Source organism: Loxodonta africana, chromosome 2 (assembly GCF_030014295.1).
Source record: "Loxodonta africana isolate mLoxAfr1 chromosome 2, mLoxAfr1.hap2, whole genome shotgun sequence".
NCBI lineage: Eukaryota > Metazoa > Chordata > Mammalia > Proboscidea > Elephantidae > Loxodonta > Loxodonta africana.
The window spans coordinates 57489336-57511308 of record NC_087343.1 but is presented as its reverse complement, the minus strand read 5'-3'; the positions used below and the strand labels follow the sequence as shown (position 1 = coordinate 57511308).

Below are 21973 nucleotides of genomic sequence, written 5' to 3'. Positions count from 1 at the left end.
ATGCATACTGATTGCATGTCCGATCAATTTCAGACTGCAAAAGTTAGTAAAAATTTTAACTTCTTTATCTTTGGCCTTAGTGGCTTATGTGTAAATTTGGATAATCATATTAACTGGTCTTTCTTGTAGGTGTATGGATATTATCCTATCACTGATAGCATTGTACTTCAGGATAGATCTTGAAATGTTCTCTCTGTCAATGAATGCAATGCCATTCCTCTTCAATTTGTCATTCCCAGCATAGTAGGCCATATGACTGTCTGATTCAAAATGGCTCTATTAGGTAACCAGAACCTCTAGTCTTCTTGTTGAAGAATTTCACATCGGCGATGTAATACTTTTTTAAACAGTATAAACTGAATTTTCACTTAATCTTAGTAAGATTCTACACTGTTATAGACCAGGCAAACTTGGCTGTTTTTCTTCTTTTCCTTCTAAGTATATTTTAGAAGTCGTATTACTTTTAGAGGATTTAGAAACATTTTATTGCAAAGGGCAAGGCCATAAGACAAAAATGGATTTTTTTTTCTTTGATAAATTGAGTCAAACCATTGCTTACATCTTGAAACTTTGTAGATAGTTGTGTGGTCTAGGACATTTAATCTTGTAGTCCAGATATCATCATCAGTATGGTACATGAAGAACATTTATAAAAATATGTAACTAAGGGTTTTGAGATACAAAGTAGTTCTTCTAACACACTCAAGTTAGGATGGCATTGTAGAGCATCCATTGGCCATCATAAAAATAATTAAGCAACATGCTACTTCCCTAGGATAATTAGTTATTTCACTTCTACATAATGAGAGCTCTATCTAATTGCATGTTCACAACAGATATTTCTGCTACCAAAGAGAAGTTCAGTGAACCTTCCCTTCTGTGCATGGGCATCTGTCACATGGAAACATAGCCTATGTCCACATATAGCACACAAGCTTTTGTTCAGCTGCCGGAATACAGACGTGGTTTTCACCAATGCATGTGGTCTTCCCTAGCAGCCAAATGAAGCATTTGTGAGAAATTTAATGGTTAATCATTTTCTTTAGTTGCGGCAGAGGCTGTCCTACTGATGGATGCACTTGGTTGCTTTCATGTCCAAAAAACAAACAAAAAAAACCGAAACCCGTTGCCATTGAGCTGATTCCAACTGATAGCAAAACCCTATAGGACAGAGTAACCACCCCCACAGGGCTTCCTAGACTGTAACCTATACAGGAGCCGATCACCAGGTCTTTTTATCTGCAGAGCAACGGGTAACCCTTTTGCTTAGCAGCCAAGCACTTAACCACTGCACCACCAGGCCTCTTGCTTTCACATAAAAAAAAAAAAGGCACAAAATACAGAGTTTAGTGGCATACAAAGCTAGCCTGCTTTTACTGGGCCAGCCTAGTTTACAATTTCTTTTGATTCTATTTTGGGTCATATTGTGAAAGCCAAAGAAAAACCAACAAGGCCCATCTCATATTTTTATTGTTCTTCAGTTTACCACTTTGCTTAGTTTATTTCATCAACGTTTTAAAGACGACATTGCAACTCCAAAGTCGAGTACATTTCCTAAGCCATAACTGGTTCACAGTGGAAGTGGGATTCTTCCATTTCTCCAGACCAAGTCAAAAGCATGGTCTAAGGAATACACAATGCTTCCAACTGAGCATACAGCACAGAGAAGGATAATAGCCAGCACTTTTGTGTTCAGTGCATTCTTGTTAATTTTCTCTATATTTTATCTTCATTTTAAAGATTGAGAAATCAAGTTTCAGAGAAGTTAAGTAATCTTCTCAAGGTCACAGAGCTAATACAGTGCCTGTGATTGAAACTTAGGTCTCCTTGTTGCCAAAGCTTGATCTTAACTGTTGAGCTAATCTAATCAGAGTTATATGGTATACCTGTACCACAGCATACGTTCATGGTGTTGTAAGTTAGCCATTGATCTTTGAACCCCTTAAAATCCCATGAAGTCATGTCATGCTTTGGTCCATAGCTTCTTTCAGCTTCTACTGATAAAACTCTTCAAACCCTTCAGACTGCAATGTTATGATGCACTTTATACTGTCAAAATGACTTTTACCAATTCCAAATTGCCTTCTGTTCTCTGAGCCGTTTCCTTGGCTTGAGCAGCAGGAAGATACAATGCAATGTCTAGCATGGTGTTCTTCCTTTGTCCAGTATTACCACATGTACACCACTGGTCACTCATGATATATGCCAGAACATAGACACACACAAAGTAGAAGAAAAAAAAAAAAAAAAAGAGGCCACAAGAGGACAAACATGTTCCAGAACCCGCTCAATTTAGGATGACACTATAAAGTATCCATTGACTAAGAGTTTATAATGAATAATTCATCAGTGTGTCTTGGCTAAAGGTGTACAGTACTGTGTATTCCTTTAGATCTCATTAGATGAGAGTATTTGACACGATGCAAGTGCATGGAAAAATATCAGAGCATCAATATAGATTTCCGTTTGAAGGAAAACTCAGATACAGAGCATTATAATGAATCCATCTGCATGGTCTGGCATTAAAGACAATGGGCAGGTACAGACTTCAGAGGTAGAGAAGGCATTAGAGGTAGGCAAGGAGGCACTGGAAAAGGTTTGCTGTCATGAATCCCCCAGTTCCTAAGATACCTATCAATTAATTAATTCTTAGCTAAGTAATTAATAGTCAATTAATTTTTTTAACCAATAATTTTTTTTAATTGTGCTTTAAGTGAAAGTTTGTAGCTCAAGTTAGTTTCTCAACAAAATTTTATACATGCATTGTTATGTGACCTTACTAGCTCTCCCTATAATGTGACAGTACACTCCTCCTTTCCACCCCGGATTTCCCGTGTCCATTCAACCAGCTCCTGCCCCTTTCTGCCTTCTCATCTTAAGTCCAGACAGGAGCTGCCCATTTAGTCTCATGTATCTACTTGAACTAAGAAGCACACTCTTCACAAGTATTTTATGTTTTATAATCCAGTCTTATCTTTGTCTGTAGAGTTAGCTTTGGGAATGGTTTTAGGTCTGGGTTAACGGAGAGTCTGGGGGCCATGCTTTCCAGGGTTGCTCCAGTCTCAGTCAGACCATTAAGTCTGGTCTTTTTTCTAGAATTTGAGTTCTTCACCCCACTTTTTTTCTGCTCTTCAGGGACTCTCTGTTTTGTTCTTGTCAGCAGTCATTGGTTGTAGCCAGGAACCATCTAGTTCTTCTGGTCAACTAGTCAATTAATTTAGATGCAAGTTTTCTTCTTTATAACTTCTCTTCCTTCTAAGAATAGATAATCTAGGATTTAAGTAATTGATTTAAACGTAAACTGCTTCTGGAACATTTAACCTAAAAATAACTTGCTTTTTATATAATTAAGTCACAACTGCCTTCTCTTTTCCTTTGCCTCCTTATAGTCTATGCAGACTACTATGAATGAAAAGGCACATTGGGGGGTAAAAAGCAGAAAGGGAGACCATAATTGTGCCATGGCTAGTTTTTTTGAGAAGGAGCATATTTACCAATGTGTGAGTATTTGCAGTCTCACTCAGCGTGCCAAAGAGAATCCTGACACTACAAGCCCAAAACCTTCAAAAATTCTTCCTTACCACATAAGGGATAAGCCAACACACATAAAAGTAACTGTGGTATGAGAGGAAAGAAAAAAAGTCAGAGAGATATGTATGCTCTGTACTGGCACAAAAATAAATAGATCAATGAAACCAAGGAGAGCACAGAGTCAGATCCATGTGTATACAAGGCATTATATGTAGGTTAAAAGTGATACTACCTACAGGTGGGGAAAAAAATGAATTGTTTAGAAGATGGTATTGGGAAACTGACTAGATAAATGTATATAGATAGATCTCAAGTTTATATAACACACAAAAGATGGACTCCAACTGGATTTAAAAAACCTATAAATGAGGAAAAATCAGCAAATGAGAACCCTATGGATCACAAGAGTCTGATCTCGTTGTGCATGGGGTTGCCTTGAGTTGGGGGCTAACTTGACAGCAGCCAACAACAACACAGACTCGTAAGGGAAAAGTAATACTGTAAAGTTCATTGAAGATGAAGACTGTTGACTTAGTGGTAGACAAGGACTTTTTAACTTCAAAATCATAAGGTTAAAGTTGGTAGATCTGATTATACCAGAATTAAGAATTTTTATTCAACCAAAGACATCATGAACAAAGTTGACAGATGACGAAGTAGGAGATGCACATTAGAATAATTGTCTATTGAGGGAGGGTAATAGGAGTGGGTTATGGGGATAAAGGGAATAAATAAATCAGGAGACGGGCCCTGCATGAAGGTTTGGTGCTTGTTCAGATGTTCAGGATGTCATCAGCTGAGGAGTCTGCTCCACTTAATCCTCTGTACCTGGAGTATGACAATAATGATGTGTTGGGAGGATCTCAGGCATTGGGTGAGCAAAAGCTTCTTTCTAAACAGCAGACAGTCCAGAGATAGATTAGAGAAAAGGATGTTTTCTCAGTTGTTATGGATCATGCTTTGGGCATTTAATGTTCAAGACACAAGTAGAAAATGGACTCCCTTTTCAAATACTTTAGGCTATTGAATCAGGCTTCTTTAAATATGACACTACTCAGAGCAACATAGACCATCCCCAGCCCCCACTACCAATTTATTTTGTGTTACATAACAGTGCAGTCAATATTTGAGTATGTGCCAGGAGCTGAATTCAACCCAATCCAATGAGACACTGTTTCCTTCCTTTAAGAAACTCAGACTAGTTGTTGACATGTCGTGGGGCTGTTAGCCAATGTCATAAAACAATATGTGTAAAAAAAAAAAAACTAACTGTTTAATGAGAAATCAGTTTGTTCTGTAAACCTTCATATAAAGTTCAATTAAAAAAAAAAACTAAAATAGACTTTCTAATTAAGAGAAGGCTCCACCCACACAGCACAATAGTTCAAAGAGAAAAGTAAAGGATTTCCTGAAACACAAGCTATAGCAGTACACTCACCTTTTAAATCATTTCATGTTACTCTTTTGCAGAGTTTCTTAACTCAGGCCCATAGACAAAAAAAAAAAAAAAAAAAAATTTATAGAAATTCCAAAAATTGGTTTTAGGTGGCCCATAATGTTGCCATGTGTACAATCTTGCTAAAGTATGTAAAACCATGTGTATTTGAGACTCTATCTCTGGGAAAACAGTTCATGGCTGATGGAAGTTTGTCATGAACTCCATCATACACATACGTACACACACAAATTACAACTTTCCCTTACCTGTTATTAAAATGTTTAGCGACCCTATGAGAAAAGTAAAACACATTAAAAAAAAAAAAAAAAAAGAAAGAAACTCAGACTAGTGGGAGAGAGAACGAAAACAACAGCAGTATCCAACACTTACATAACGCTTACTATGTGCCACGCGCTGTTCTACATACATAACATTAACTAGTTTAATCCTCGTACAGGTTTCTCCTGCTATCCAAAAGTAGAAGTTTCCTGTAAAACCTTTCTTAAGCCGAAATGGTGTACAGTGAAGAAGCAATTACCATTAAAGTAGAAATAATGTGTGTACACTGTGGTTTCACTTACCAGAGTCGGGAAGACAGCCACCACACTGGAAGGCTGAGAGGCGGTGGTGGTGATGATGGTAGCCCTGGTCACCTAGCAGGCAATGGAACATGGGGCTCTGTTGAAAGGCTCGGGGTTCAAAGCAATGGTGGCTTGGTGCTGAAACGCTGAGTGTAGTTCCCAGGGAAGGAGCTTGGCTAGGCTATTCTCACTGCTTAGGGAACGTGCTGCCTCTTTGATGGCTTGCTGCAAAACAAACGTTGAACGTTATCTCCATTTTTTGCTTTTTTTTTTTTTTTTGTAGACTTGAAAGCCTCTTCAGATTTCTCTCAGGGAAAACAAGGACTAAGTGAAGTGGCGTAAAGCAAACTTTCAGGAAGCAGGGGTATGTGTAACGCAGTGAGTTACTTATTTGTTTCCTTACTCAAAATGGAATGAATAAGTTAGAGAAGTTAACTAACGTGCCTGAGGTCACAGAACTAAAAGTAGATAGAGCCGGGATCAAAACCAGACAGATTGACCCTAGTATCTTCGTTTATAACCACTATACACAAAACAGAAAGATAAACACCAGCACAGAAATACACATAAGATAAGTGCTTTGTTCATGTATAGGAGAGATAATCTCCCCAAATTAAGGGTAGTTAAGAAATGTTGCTATATAATGTGTGTGTGATTGTTTTGCATTTGTAAATCAATTTGGGGAGAAATGACATCTCTATTAGTCTTTGCATCCCTGAACATCGTTTTCTCTCCATTCACTTATGCCTTTAATTTCCTTCAAGATCTTATAGTTGTCAAGAATCATTCTTAGGTGCTTGTTAAATTTCTACTTCATAGGCTATTTTAAAATACATTTTCTAACTTTGTTGCTAACTAATTAGAAATATATTTAATTTTATATTGATTTTTAAGGACTAACATGATTTTAATTTTAATAATTGACATATATGTGTTTTACACATACTACTGCAATTTGTGTGAGTTATTTCTTCCCTTCCATTCTTTATTGTTTACACTTTTTGCATGATTATGCTGTCCAGGACCTCCAGTACAATGTAGAAGAATAGAAGCACTCTTTGTCTTGTTGCTGACAAGGAACTAATGCTTTAAAATTTTTCACTATTGAATATGTTTACTCTAAGTTTTTTGTAGATACCATTCATGAACTTGAATAAATTCCCTTTTATTCCTAACTTGCCAATCATAAACAGATACTGAATTTTTTCCAATTTTTTTTTTTGTATCTATTGAGTTGGTCCTGATTTTTCATCCTAAACTTTTTTTAATGGTCAAAACTGGTTAGAATTTAACTACATACATATCAGAGAATGTACAGTATGAAAAAGGCATTATAATCATGTAGGAAAAAGATTATTCAATATATTCATAGTATTTAATAGTTGTACATGTCACTCAACCGTGGCAACATAAAGTTGTGAATATCTTACTGTACATCTTACAGCAACATAAGCTATGGATGATTTGAAGGTTTAAAAGTACAAATAAAATTATAAATTTCTAATAAAACATGTATAAATTAATTTTTATCAACTGAAGGTTAAGGTCTTTCTAAATTTACACTAAATTCAGAAATAACTCCTTTTAAATATATATATTTAAATATTTTATTGTGTTTTAGGTGAAAGTTTACACAGCAAATTAGGTTCTTGTTTAACAATTTTTATACAAATGTTCTGTGACATTGGTTACAATTTTCATAATGTGCCATCATCCTTATTGTTTCCATTCTGTCTGTTCTGTTTCCATTGATCTGGCTTCCCCTCCCCTCCTTGCCATCTCATCTTTGCTTTTAGGTAAATGTTGACTGTTTAGTCTCATACAGTTGATTGTTTAAGGGAGCATATTACTCACAGGTCATCCTTTTCTTTTCTTTTCTTTTTTTTATAAGCCAGTCTATTATTTGGCTGAAAGGTGACCTCCAGGAGTAGCTTCAGTGCCAAGTTCAAAGGGTATCTTAGGGTGATAGTCTCAGAGGTTCCTCTAGTTTCTATTGGTCCAGTAGGTCTGGGCTTTTTTAGGAATTTGAATTTGTTCTACATTTTTCTCCCATTCCATCTGGGACCTTCTGTTATGTCCCTGGTCAGAGCAGTCAACAGTGGTAGCCAGGCATCATCTAGTTCTCAGGGTAGAAGTAGCCCTGGTTCATGTGGGCTATTAGTCCTGTGGACTGTTCTTTGAGTCTTTGGTTTCCTTCATCCTGTTTTGCTCCATACAAGTAGAGACCAATAGTTGTATCTTAGATGGCCCCTCACAAGATTTTAAAACCCTAGAGGCTACTTACCAAAAGAGGGTTAGAATGCCTACTTTATGAACTATGTTATGCCAGTTGACTAAGTTGACCCAGGAGACTATGGTCGTCCTTAACCTTTTAATGTAGAGAGTTGACTAATTTTTTAATGTTACGACCACCTGGCATTTCTGGGATAGGCCCAGTTAGTCACAACATATTTTTTTTTCCCACTTTCCTGGGTTGTTTTGCCATTTGTGTGTGTTAATCATTTTTCATCTGTGTTTATGAATGACACTTGAGATATAATCTCTCAGATTTTTCTAGTCTATTGCAATGACCAGGCAAATCATCTTTACTCTGGAATAGTTAGAATTTTTTGCTTCTGGAATATTTGGTAGAGCTTGATGGTACACCTGTCTGGCATGATGCTTCCACAGGAAGGTTTTTAAATTGTTTCTTTAATGGTAATTTGTCTTTTTCATTTGTTGCTCTGGGCACTTGTGGGTTTTTTTCCTGTCCAGAAATGTATGTTCTTCAGTTCTAGAATATTTGTTAGGATTATTTGATAGTTTCTTCCCACCATTGTCTTTGTTTTTGTTTGTGTTGAAACATCTGTTGGGTATCAGACCTCTGGATTGATATTATAATTTTCTTTGCTTTATTGGTCCATATTTATCTTTTTGGGTGATTTTTCTCAGCTTTCTTCCAGACGCACTGAATATATTCTTTGTCTTTCTGTTTTACCTTGTAATCTCAGAGTTCAAAGAGTCTCCAGTTTACCCTCAAGACTAAACTTGCACTCTAATCTTCTTTTAGGATGGCAATGGGATGGTGGCCTGGCTTTTCAGGGTGAGGCAGATTAGTGAGCTCAGCTGTTTCATATTTTTAGCCTCTCCCACTTCAGAGGACCTGGTGTCTCCTATTCCTGGGCTGATGGAGTCCCGCAGCAGGATTCAGCTTACTTCTTGTTGGATTTCCCCACTGCAGACACTTTGGATTCAACTTTCTCTGCTCTGGTATACCAGTTGCTACTTCTCTATCCACCTTCTACTTTCCAAAATGGTTGACCTCTCATATGCTGGTGTCTCTTCTTTCATTTTCTATCTTCGTGGATCTCTTTTTATTCCTTTATTGGCCATTTGGAGAAATTTGAGATAAGTAAATATATTTAATACATCATGATTCTATACTGAATAGGTTTGTGGAATAAATAAACTGACACGAGCCTGCCCAGAGTGCTTACATTTCTGTTTTGCTCAGTTTAAACTATATAGATGCATAATCTCAAGCCTGGATGGTATAGGAACCATTATCTAGGTTGTACATGATAGTCACTTTTTTCACTGGCCTTGTATCATAGTTCCTTAATTCTGAATTTCTCAGCTTCTTGGAAACTGCTTTGAATCAAGTGATAATTTGGAATTAAGATACTTTCATGTAAGCTCTGAAAGAAAAGACCAAAATCCTAAATGAGAAACATTCAAGATGTTTCCAACTGTCAGTGGAATACCTACAAGAAAGCAGTTTGGACGAAGTTCCCGTGTTAGCCCAATAGGTGACAATCTCCTTAGAAGCGGGCAAGAAAGCAAGTGTCCAAGCAGTTTTTGGGACTTGCTCACCTCTGCAGTTGCCACATTATTATGGTAGCTCAGGTACCACAACAAGTGTGACAGATTACACAGAATGGAGGTGTGAATAAACTTGTCGCTTATACCATCTGGGAGGGGGTTGAAAACCAAAACCCAAACCCATTGCCGCTGAGTTGATTCTGACTCATAGCGACCCTATAGGACGGAGTAGAACTGCCCCATATGGTTTGGAGGACACTAGGGTTGTGTCCTAAAAACCTAAAAGCCTCCATCGTGAAACTTTAGGGAATTGGCAAACAAGATCCAAGGAGTGAATTCAAACTGTCCACCTTTTGGGGAGGGGGTTAATAATAATCTGCAAAGACTACCACCCATCTATCCATCTGTCAGTTTGTTGTACCATGGTGGCTTTCATGTTGCTATGATCCTGGAAGCTATGCCACTGGTATTTCAATGCCAGAAGGGCCATCCACATTGGACAGGTTTTAGCAGAGCTTTCAGACTAAGGCAAACTAGGAAGAAAGACCTGGCAATCTACTACTGAAAATTAGCCAATGAGAACCCTATGGATCACAACAGAATATTGTCCAATACGAGCCCCCTGAGCTGGAAGACACTCAAAATACACCCCCCCCCAAAAAAACAAACAAACCCAATATACACAGTGGCCACAAAAATGGACTGATGAAGATGGTACAGGACCTGGCAACATTTCTTTCTGTTGTACATGGGATTGCCATGAGTTGGAGTAAACTTGACAACAACTAACAACAATCTTCAGAGAAACTCTTCCTGGGTGACTCTTGACGCATGACCACTTATACTCGTTCTACATTTAATGACCTTGCCCATCTTCTATACCTTGGGATCAAATACTCTTCTTTCAAGTAAATATCTCATACCCAACTTTTTTCAACAACATAAAAGGCTACTATACACAGGGACTTCACTGGATGGGATACACAGCAATCAAATCAATTACATATGTGGAAAGGGACAATGGAAAAAGTTCAATATCATCAGTCAGAACAAGGCCAGGGGCCAACTGCAGTACAGACCATCAATTGCTCATATGCAAGTTTAAGTTGAAACTGAAGAAAATTAGAATAAGTCTACAAGAGCCAAAGTATGACCTTGAGTATATCCCACCTGAATTTAGAGACCATCTCAAGAATAGATTAGATGCATTGAACACTAACGATTGAAGCCCAGACAATCTGTGGAATGACATCAAGGACATCATACATGATGAAAGCAAAAGGTCATTAAAAGGACAGGAAAGAAAAAAAAGACCAAAATGGATGTTAGAAGAGACTCTGAAACTTGCTCTTGACCATCAAGTAGCAAAAGGAAGCAAATGGAAGGAATGATGAAGTAAAAGAGCTGAACAGAAGATTTGAAAGGAGAAGACAAAGTAAAGTATTATAATGACATGTGCAAAGTCCTGGAGTTAGAATACCAAAAGGGAAGAACACGCCTGGCATTTTTCAAGCCGAAAAAACTGAAGAAAAAATTCAAGCCTCGAGTTGCAATAGTGAAGGATTCTATGGGCAAAAAACTGAATGATGCAGGAAGCAACAAAAGAAGATGGAAGGAACACAGAATCACTGTACCGAAAAAATTGGTCAACATTGAATCATTTCAGGAGGTAGCATATGATCAAGAACTGATGATACTGAAGGAAGAAGTCCAAGCTGGGCTGAACACATTGGTGGAAAAACCAGGCTCCAGGAATTGATGGAATACCAATTGAGATCTTTCAACAAACAGATGCAGCTCTGGAAGTGCTCACTCATTTATGCCAAGAAATTTGGAAGGTAGCTACCTGGCCAACCAACTTGAAGAGATTCATATTTATGCCCATTCCATATAAAGGTGATCCAACAGAATGTGGAAGTTATCAAACAATATCATTAATATCACACACAAATGAAATTTTGCTGAAGATCATTCAAAAGAGATTGCAGCAGTATATCAACAGGGAACTGCCAGAAATTCAAGCCGGGTTCTGAAGAGGACGGTGAATGAAGGATATCATTGCCTGATATCAGATGGATCTTGGCTGAAAGCCAAGCATAACAATGATTTGTGAGGATGGCACAGGACTGGGCAGTGTTTTGTTCTTTTGTACATAAGGTCGCTGTGAGTTGGAATTGACTGGACAGCACCTCACAACAACAACACAAGGTAATCTTGTAGATTGGGCCCTGTCTCATTAACATGACTGCCTCTAATCCTGCCTCATTAACATTATAGAGGTAGGATTTACAACACAGAAAAATCACATCAGATGACAAAATGGTGGACAATCACACAATACTGGGAATCATAGCCTAGCCAAGTTGACACACACATTTTTGGGGGACACAATTCAATCTATAGTAGCACTCTTCCTGTCGCCTGACCTATGGATCTTAGGACAATAGCCTGCATACGTGTCCAGCCTGCCGCCTGACCTATGGATTTTGGATTTGCCAGTCCCCGCAATCTTGTGAGCCAATCCCTTGAAGTAAATCTCTCTTTCTAAATACACACACACACACACACACACACACGTCACTGGTTCTCTAGAGAACCCTGCGTAAGACATGGTGCAAGGGCTATATGTAAAGCACTAAGCCAGGCTTTCAAGGGAGGTTCAGAAACACAGGTGTGGCAGACATGACAATGCATCATTCAAGAAAGGACTCCCTGCCTAATTTTGAGGAGTGTGCTTAGCTGTAAGTTCTTTAGGCTCTACTTCAGCCTTGGAGCCAAAGTTGGGCTTTTCTCTTCTTGGGATTGCCCCAACCAATGACTAAGCAAGGTGGTAGTATAACAGTCTAGCCATTTCTGTCCCATATTGACTGCTCTAATGGGCAATCTTTGGAGCTACCTGTAAGGCCAATAAAGACTTTGTCAGTTCTGTAAAATGTTCTTCTGGTGCCCCCTGACCAATCCTGGGTCTCTTCTTTCACAGGTTTTACTTCTTAATGAATCTTTTGCTTCCTGGAGAACTAAACCTGCAGGAACATGAACACAAGTAGTTCCTACCAAGGTCAACTGGGAAGAAAAGGAATGCAGAAAAAAGGATGAAATAGTGCAAACAGCATATATCATATGCCAGGAATGTTATGGATTATCAATTGTGAGAATGTAAAAGTTATGAGTGACCTCTTCAGGTCATTAGGGAAGGCAAGTCAGTTTGGTGAGCTCTACTTTCTAGAAAAAAGGAAATGGTTAGATCTTTGTTAAATTATTCAGGTCCTTGGGGCATTACTATATTAAATGTCATTCCCTTGGACTTCATTTCCTAATGTGTTCTTTGTTAGTTCAGAGGAACTAAGGGTATGTTATAAGCTATCTCATTAAAACTGACTTTGAATCCAGCATGAACTGGTTTTTAAGATTTGATTATTAAAAATCAAAATTGGCCTTCCAATATGACACTGTATGTGATACATCTCAGTCTCCAAAGCACCTTTATATTCCAAATGGTAATTTTTTCAAATAAATCACCATCAAAGAAATAATATGTATTTTATAATCCATTGAAGATACATAGCTGATTCTTCTCGTTTACTTTGCTGATTTTTTGTAAACTGATTATCAAATAGGGCTTAGAATCTTGGTTAAATACTTCTAAAAAATTTGGCATGGTATTCCCTGTCATGCAGGATAAAGCAATTCAGATGTTTCATCCCAGAGAAGGTTCAAAACCACAATAAAGCACTGTACAATCAAAATATTTTTGGAGATTTTATCTTTCTATATTTAGCTTGGAATAGAAAAAAAAGGTTATTAATGGAGTTCAAGAATTTGTGGAGAGTGAAGAACTAATCAGACTATAATACGCAGGTAAATAAAATTCTTTATAAGGAAATCGGAGTCCTGGTTGCTCAGTGGTTAAGAGCTTGGCTGCTAACCAAAAGGTTGACAGTTTGAATCCACCAGCTGCTCCTTGGAAACCCTATGGGGCAGTTCTGTTCCGTCCTATAGGGTCACTATGAGTCGGAATTGACTTGATGACAATGGGTTTGTGTGTGTGTATATAGTTTTTTTTTGTTTGTTTGTTTATAAGAAATCCACAGTTAAATGTTGAAGGAAGGAAATAATATTCATATTTAAACCAGTTGGTCTAGAAAAAAATTGTTATGAAGTAGTAACTTTAGCTATGGGCAAAGAAGTAAAGGAAATGAGAGGAGAGGGTCTCAAAAAAAGTTAAAACCTTGGCTGTGATTGTCTTGTGTTATCTAGTGCTGCTATAACAAAAACACCACAAATGAGTGGTTTTAGCATACAGAAATTCATTTTCTTACAGTTTAGGAGGCTAGAAGTCTGAATTCAGGGTGCCAGCCCTAGGTAAAGGCTTTCTCTCTCTGTCAGCTCTAGAGGAAAGTCCTTGTCACTTTAGCTCCTGCTTCCTGGTTCCTTGGACACCTCCATGTGTCTTGGAATCTATCTTAAGCCCATCTCTCCTCTGCTCACTTGTTTAGTCTTTCTTATATCTCAGAAGAGACTGACTCAAGGTACACCCTACACTAATCTTGCCTCATTAATACGAGGGTAAGTAAAAAGTATTGTTACTAGCATTCCAGTTCATACATGCATGGGTTTATTCCAAACAAAACATGTTTAAACATGTCTCCGTGATCAGTGGATGGTTGCAGACAAGTTTTCTCAGTAATATACTTGTCTTAGTCTCGTCAGGGTGACTTCAGAAAAAAAAAAAAAGGATACTTTTTGTGTCATGGGAAAAAACGATTTTGAGGTCAAGGCTATTATCAAATTTTTAACAAAACTCAGGTGGACATCTCTTCAAATCATTGAAGCTTTGCAACAAGTTTATGGGTATGCTGGCCCACATTAAAGTTTTTAGATGGATCAAGCATTTTAAGGAAGGTTGGGAAGACCTCAAAGATGAATCAAGAGAGGGAAGACTGCTCAGAAGTTTATGGCGACTGTTTTTTGGGATTACAAAGGACACAGGACAATCGTAGAGACTTACTGTGAAGAAGTTTTAAGAACACTGAAAACTGCATTGGTGAGAAAAAGGCCAGGAAGTTTGCACTGAGGGCTTTTTTTCCATCAGGACAATGCACTGCCTCATTCTTCAAGGGTAGCAAGGACTGTCCTATGAGAATTTCATTGGGAAACCTTACCCTGTCCACCCTACAGCCCTGATCTTGCTCCTTCAGCCTTCTTTTTTGTTTTCAAAACTCAAAGAACATTTAAAAGGAACACGATTTGAGTCCTTTGAGGATGCCAAAACTGCTGTTTTGACATGGTAAATAGACACATGCAGAATTCTTCCGGGAAGGGTTAGAGAGATGGAAACTTCACCTTCAGAAGTGTATAGACCTAGATGGAGGATATGCTGAGAAACAATAGCTTCACATTTTGATATTTTTGTTCAATAAAGTTTTCTATGATTTTGTAGTAATGCTTTTTGGCTTACCCTCGTATAACAAAGACAACTCATTCTCAAATGGGATTATAACCACAGTCATATTAACAACACATATTTTGGAGGGACATAATTCAATCCATAACAGTGCTCAAAAGAAGTGGAGACCAAAAGTACAATAGAGGGAGATGACACACTTTGGGACGATAATCCTACTCACCTGTCAGAAGAGAAGTAACTGGATTGTATAAAGAGGGTTACAAAGGGTCCTGGGACTGCATTAAAAATTTTTAAGAAATCTAATTCTTTCTAAGATCGAGAGTTTATCCCCACTTTTCTGATTCTTTAGGTATTCATAATGTGCTTGCCACTTTGGACTTTCAGGGAGGTATGTGCTTTATCTGCATATCATGATAAGATCAGTGTGGTAGCTGAACAATGGCTCCCAAATACATAGATGTCCCAATCCCTAGGGCATCAAGTGTTATATGGCGAGGTGACTCTGCAGATGTGATTAAGCTGTGCATCTTGGCATGGGGAAAGAGATGATTTTGGCTTTTCTCTACGGGCCTAAATGTAACAAGTGTCCTTATAAAAGAGAGGCAAAGAAAGACTGGGGGCAGTGATGGTTCAGTGGTACAATTCTTACCTTCCGTGTGGGAGACTCACCTGGCTAATGGACCTCATGTGCAACCACTGCTTTTCTGTCAGTAGAGGCTTAATAATGCAATTGCCCCATGAATTTACACACATTTTCTTTGGCACCAGGCAAGGGCAGGTCGAGGTAAATGAGATCAAGCCTTATTCAAGATGACAGTCCATTACTTGGCATTTAGTAGGTTGAATGAATGTACTCTAACCACCGTACACTCTCTTTTTTTTTAAAGCCTACACTAGAGTGATTACCAGGCTGCTGTAGCTACCAACAGATCAGCTAAGACAGCTGCTTCACACAGCGTGCAGTGTATCATCTGTTCATGCCAACACAATCAAGTTAGCCTCTTTCCTCTGCACAAGGGTAAAAACATTAACAGCCCAGAAGATTAACACCTAACTGGAAAATGTGCTCCATATGCAGTTTTGAAACTACAGATTTTTTACAAGGACACTTCCAAAATGCAATATATAATTCTTTTAATAGTTACATCAAACACAAAAATTTCCTTGATGTCAGTCATAATGAACATAAAAATGGTATAGAATAAGGGAAAAACAGTGGAGTAGACTCTGGAATTTTCCTTGCACAAACTATTTCATTTCCCTGTTTTGGGCCCATTTATTAATTTCTAGAGGCAGAATGAACAATGTGCAGCTTAATGTCATGGATTGAATTATGTCCCCCCAAAAATGTGTGTATCAAGTTGGTTAGGGCATGATTTCCAGTATTGTATGGTTGTCCTCCATTTTGTGATTGTAATTTTATTTTGAGAGGATCAGGGTGGGATTGTAACACCACCCTTACTCAAGTCACCTCCCTGATCCAAGGTAAAGGGAGCTTCCCTGGGGTGTGGCCTGCACCACCTTTTATTTCTCAAGAGATAAAAGGAGAGGGAAGCAAGCAGAGTTGAGGACATCATACCACCAAGAAAGAAGCACTGGGAGCAGAGTACATTTTTTAGACCCAGGGTTCCTGAGCAGAAAAGCTCCCAGTCCAGGGGAAGATGGATAAGAAAGACCTTCCTCCAGAGCTGACAAAGAAAGCCTTCCCCAGGAGCCGTCACCCAGAGTTTGGACTTGTAACCTACCAAAATAAATTTCTCTTTGTTAAAGCCATCCACTTGCGCTATTTCTGTTATGGCAGCACTAGGTGACTAAGACACCTAATGACATTCTGTTTAGAAGGACTGTCTTTCTTTAAGGTCAGTTTTTGAAGCAAAGGCAGAAGCCAGCGTCCCCTGAATGGTTATCTTCCCCTGCATAAACTGACAGGCCTCTCAAAATTCTGACTTGGCAGTAGTCAAGACATCATTCATCACTAAGGCAACGGACCAAAAGGTGTCTCTTTGCTAGCTTGCCCCCTTTATCTTACTAACAATATGTTTTATTCATGGAAAGGAGAAGGAAAAACAATTTCCTTTTCTGTTTGAATTATTTTTTGCTATCAAGTATGAGAGAACAACTTTTGCAATTACAGTAGCTTCAACCAACTGTACTGAAGGCTGTGTTGTTATTAGTTGCAGACGGACTCTGACTCGTGGCGACCCCATGTGTGCAGAGTAGAACTGCTCCGTAGGGTTTTCAAGGCTTTTGCAAGCAGCTCGCCAGGCCTTTCTCCAGAGACACCTCTGGGTAGGTTTGAACTGTCAACCTGTCATACAGCAGTCCAGCTCTTAACCATTTGTACCATCCTGAAGTCTGTGGGTTTATGGAAATCCATGATTTCCAGAATCCAGGTCACAACCTCTTCTAAACCTGCACGTGTTTAACAACAGAATGCCAAGAAAAATCAAAATTTGGTCTCACGGCTTAATGAAAATTAAATCTAGTTAGTGCCTGCATAGGGGGAAAGATCTTTTAGAATTTCTTCAGAAGTATTTTATTTATACACACATCCTTATCTGTAAATTGAATCAACAAAGTAATCTTGATAGGCATAAAGCCACTCTACACCAAGCTCTGTGCTGTGTATATTCAGTCTTCTAGTTCCTTCAAAAATACCCTGGGGGTAGGAATTCTCATTTTTCAGTTGAGGAAAGAGGTTCAGAGAGATTAGATAACATACTCAAAAGTCAGGTGGCTCATCAACCTTGTGCTCTTTCTAAGGGGCTGCACTCTCCCTGGTTTATCTGCATGGTTAGGCAAATTCCACTGCTACTTAAAAGTAGAATGGCTTTGGCAGCCCCAGACAAACCTATTCTCTGGAAATTCATTACCTGGGGATACAAAAAGGGAAGGTGTCAGGAGCCCTGGTAGCACAGTGGTTAAAGTGATCCACCGCTAAGCTAAAGGTCGTTGGTTGGAAACCACCAAGCGCTATGCAGGAGAAAGACATAGCAATCTGCTTCCATAGAGATTTACAGCCTTAGAAGCTCAATGGGGTTACTATGAATTGGAATCCACTGGATGGCTGTGGGTAAAACAACATTTAAACAATCAGGCGATCACTTCAGAAAGGTTTTAGTTGATGTTTCATTCTTGAAACGTTATTGTATGGAAGCTCTAATTATAATACAGATGAGAGCAATCCCCTTCTCCTCCATTCTCCTTAACGCCTTAGGGTCACTGTAATCACCTCACTCTGTTATGTTGCATGTTGTCTGGTATAGTGTAGTTGTTCATATACTGAAGCCCCAGTGTTCTTATTCAGCTTCTTACTTGATTCAGCTCAAAGCATTAGTGAAATCCCAATGCCAGTTTCCCAGTTATTAAAGAAACGCACAAGTCTCAAGTGCATCTCTCCATACATATTTTTTTTACCTTTTAAAATGACATGGGGTCACAAGTGTTACTTTACTCGGATCTTTTCGGAGAGCTTCTTTTTCTATTGCTCCTTTTATTCAGAGGCGTTGTATTTGTGCTCAGTGTAACTGGACTTAAAGCTTGCCAAAAACTGATGAGTTCTTCTTCCCAAGTGTTTGAGAATTACAACTGACAACAGTGAATCCCTAAACTTTTTTTCTTTCACATGGTGGACAGAGTTCTCAGGCAGGCGGCAGTCTGGAGTTCAGATAAGAGGGCGCCTCCTGTGTGTGTCGCGTGTGCACGCCCAGGGACATCAGGCAGCAGTTGTCCGCCTTAGCAGTTTCACAAGACGAAGGTGAAGCGGAGTCTTCCGGGTCCCGAATCCCGTACAGTTTTGCCTGTTCACAAAGTACGCTCTTCCACACTTCTCGTCCCGGCAGTACCCGTTTCGCGACGGCAGAGCCTTTAAGAAAGCGCTCCCAAAAGAGACATTAAGTGTCTGTGGCTACCTCGCCTCCCACATTGCAACGCTTGCTTCCTACTGGGGAGGGCTGGAAGGGACTCCAAGATTCCCTGGTACAGGAGCACAGAGCTCTGCTACGCTTTATCTAACCAGGAGGCTACAGAAGCACACACAACTCCGGCGGTGGCAGCACCTGCCGATTTTCCGCTCTTCCCGGCTGGCTCTTCGGCTTGCGCCGCCCTACGCCTGCCCTGCACCCTCCGAACCGAGGCAAGCAGCCTCGCCTCTCCCGCGCTTCTCTCCAGCCCCCCGCACTGGCCTGCCTTTTATAGGCCCCGCAGCCAATCAGCACTAGCCTTTCCTTCTTCTCGCGCGACCGGCCAATCGCCGCGCCCCTTGTGTAATCTTCGTCTTCTCGGCTGCTCTCGGCTATTTTCGCTGTTGCTGGCTTTTCAGGGGCTGCTTGCTCGCAGCCAGAGACGCTCCTTTTTTTTTCCGGGTTCGGAGCCGTTCCGGATGCTTTAGACTGCCGGATGTCTGATCTCCGAATAACTGAGGCGTTTCTGTACATGGATTATCTGGTAGGTGCGGGACAGGGGTGGCATGTCGCCTCTCAGCTTCCGACGTGCCCCATGTCCCTCCGCCTGGAGGAGCAGCCTCTTTGCTTTTCTTTCTTTGGGATAGGATGCCTTTGGGGTTCTTTCTCCTGCAGCCAGCTGAAAAGCTGTGCCCGGGACTCGGAGAGGCGGCCGTCGGGGCCGCGGGGCAGCAGCATAGAGGGGATGGTGGGACTGACAGGTAAAGGTGCGGCCGGGGCCAGCCGGGCTGCGGGGCGAGGGTCGCACTGGGGCTGCCGGGGAGATGGGGCCGCGGCGGCGGGGCGTCTGCCCGCGGTCGGTGTCTTTGCTTCGCTCTGCTCTCCCCGTAAGGGACTTCTTTCCGGGGAAGCAGGAGTTTTCCGCTTTCCCTCCAGCAGAACTCCAGGTACTATTAAAGAGCTATAACCAGAATGGCTCACTAAGTGCCTGGCAGCCTTGGTCATTTGGTTGTTATTAGATCCCTAAAGCTATGACCTCGGTCGCGGCGGGGTTTTAAAAGAACATTACCATAAAGTAGACGGGAGTAAACTCCATCGCAACCCGGCCAGAACAGGACTGGGCAGGCATTGTCCCACCGTTCGGCTCAGATCGTGGGTGCATGCTGCTTTTACCCCGTGCATGGATTGGGTCCCTAGTGTGCTTTTAGGCCAGGCTTGTACTGAGAAGTTTAGGTGGGAAAAGTGTCAGCGCAGAGCTGAGACTGAACATTATTTTAAAAAATGATTTGTGCGTTTGTGCAATTATGCAAGTACCATGTATTGTTCCAGAAATTATATTTCCCCAGAGCTGCATGTCTGTGGTCAAGGGAATCGGCATTTACATTGGCTGTGTCAAATCCTATGCAATTACTATGTTTACCGTGTGAGCCAGAACCGCTATTGCAAGGCTGAGTTGAAGCAGAGTTAAAAACACTGGCCCTCCTGTCATCTTGTTGGACACATGCACGGGTTTTCTACTGCAGGCTGGCCTGGCAGAGATTTGCCAGTGCCTTCTAGGAATTACACTTTAGGCTGTACCAAGAAAGACTGTGGATGCTTTCCTGATAAAGGAATGTTGGACAATGACTGGCTTTGTAGTGTTGTTAAGTGTACTTGGGCTTATTTTAGTTTACATGAAGAATATGTTTCCCCTAAAGCTGTATGGCTCTCCTGAGGGAGGATCATCACTGCAGTTAAAACTTGACCTTGTAGGTGAGCGCTCACCAGAGTCAAAAATTCCGAGTTCAAATTCTGTTTTGTTGTTCTTTTGCTGATGGCACTAACTTCGTCTGTTTGTGATAGAGGGACGGTATCCACCCACTACCATTAAGCGTATTATCTGATAAAAAGCATGCTGTAAAATGTAAAGTGCCCTGTAGGTTAAGAGAGTTGCCTAATGTGACTGAAAGATTATTTTCTAAGTTAAATAACTGGTTAATTTGTAGCTTGTCTTGTAAAATACAGCGCTATGCCCAAATTAAAGCCAAAATTATTGAGGATAATTGCCAAGTAGGAAAGAGCAACATTACCCCTACTATTCAAAGCTAATTTTGGATACTTAGTTCCTAAAGAGAAAATCAAGTGGTTCTGATCATTTTATTAATTTCTTTTTGCACTAAGTGTGTTTTAAATGTACAAATTGCATCAAAGCTATCTTTGAGGTGCCAAACCTACCAAAACACTTAGTGAAAACAATATTGAAACACTGGTTAATTATTCAGATTAACCTCTAGATAAACCAAAAACCGCCAAACCCAGTGCCATTGAGTCGATTCCGACTCATAGCGACCCTATGGGACAGAGTAGAACTGCCCCATAGAGTTTCCAAGGAGGGCCTGGTGGATTTGAACTGCCGACCCTTTGGTTAGCAGCGTAGCACTTAAACACTACACCACCAGGGTTTAGATGAATGTTTGTGGGGCTCCAGTTTACCCGAAAAGTAGGTTAATTTCTTTGCCAGCTTACTATCAGTTTGGTGTCAAAATAATGGATCCCAAACTTGACATTCTATCGTGTTTTACCTGTCACGCCCCCCACACTAGGTTAGCTTGTTTTAAAAAATCATTATTTTGTTACCTTAACTTTGCTTTTTTAAAAAAATGACAAGTGTGGTGTAACATTCCCATAAAAAATAACAAAGCAATGTTGTTGTTAGGTGCCATGGACTCATTTCCAGCTCATAGTGACCCCTCATACAACTGATCCTGTGGTCCTGCACCATCCTCACAGTCGTTGTGCTTGAGCCCGTTGTTGCAGCTACTGTGTCAGTCCATCTCATTGAGGGTCTTCCTTTCTTTCACTGATGCTCTACTTTACCAAGCATGATGTCCTTCTCCAGGGACAGATCCTTCCTGACAACGTGTCCAAAGTATGTGAGACGCAGTCTTGCCATCCTTGCTTCTAAAGAGCATCCTTGCTTCTTCCAAGACAGATCAGTGCCTCCTAAAAACATGTCCAAAGTACATGAGAGGTTCTTACTATCCAGACTTCTAAGGAGTGTTCTGGTTATACTTCTTCCAAGACAGATTTGTTCATTCTTCTATAGGCCACAGTATATCTTTGCCAATACCCTAATTCAAATGTGTCAGTTCTTCTTCAACAAAGCATTATTTGGATGATTATTGGAGGTGAGGAAATAAATCATAAAGGAAACAGTTCAGTGTTTGAGTGTGCAAAGTATCTCATATCAAAAGGTTTAAGAAGATCCTTAAGCATTAAGCCCAGTTTTAACTGAGATTGGACTGAAAAAATAAAAAACACACACAAACAAAAA

At 40.0% G+C, this 21973-nt stretch overlaps 1 protein-coding gene across 2 annotated transcripts in view; it reads left to right on the top strand.

The window, feature by feature from the left end:
- The first annotated feature begins 17607 nt into the window (after nucleotides 1-17607).
- The window catches only part of ARL15 (ADP ribosylation factor like GTPase 15), a 528587-nt gene continuing 524221 nt past the window's right edge, over nucleotides 17608-21973 (top strand). Inside the window, exon 1 of one of the 2 annotated variants that reach the window (XR_010318523.1) lies at nucleotides 17608-19204. Coding sequence is in view for 1 of the 2 variants with exons in the window: in XM_010588142.3 (XP_010586444.1) it covers nucleotides 19157-19204 (48 nt within the window). In the remaining variant the exon portion in view is untranslated. The remainder of the gene's footprint in view (nucleotides 19205-21973) is intronic. The other variant, XM_010588142.3, reaches the window with a different exon arrangement.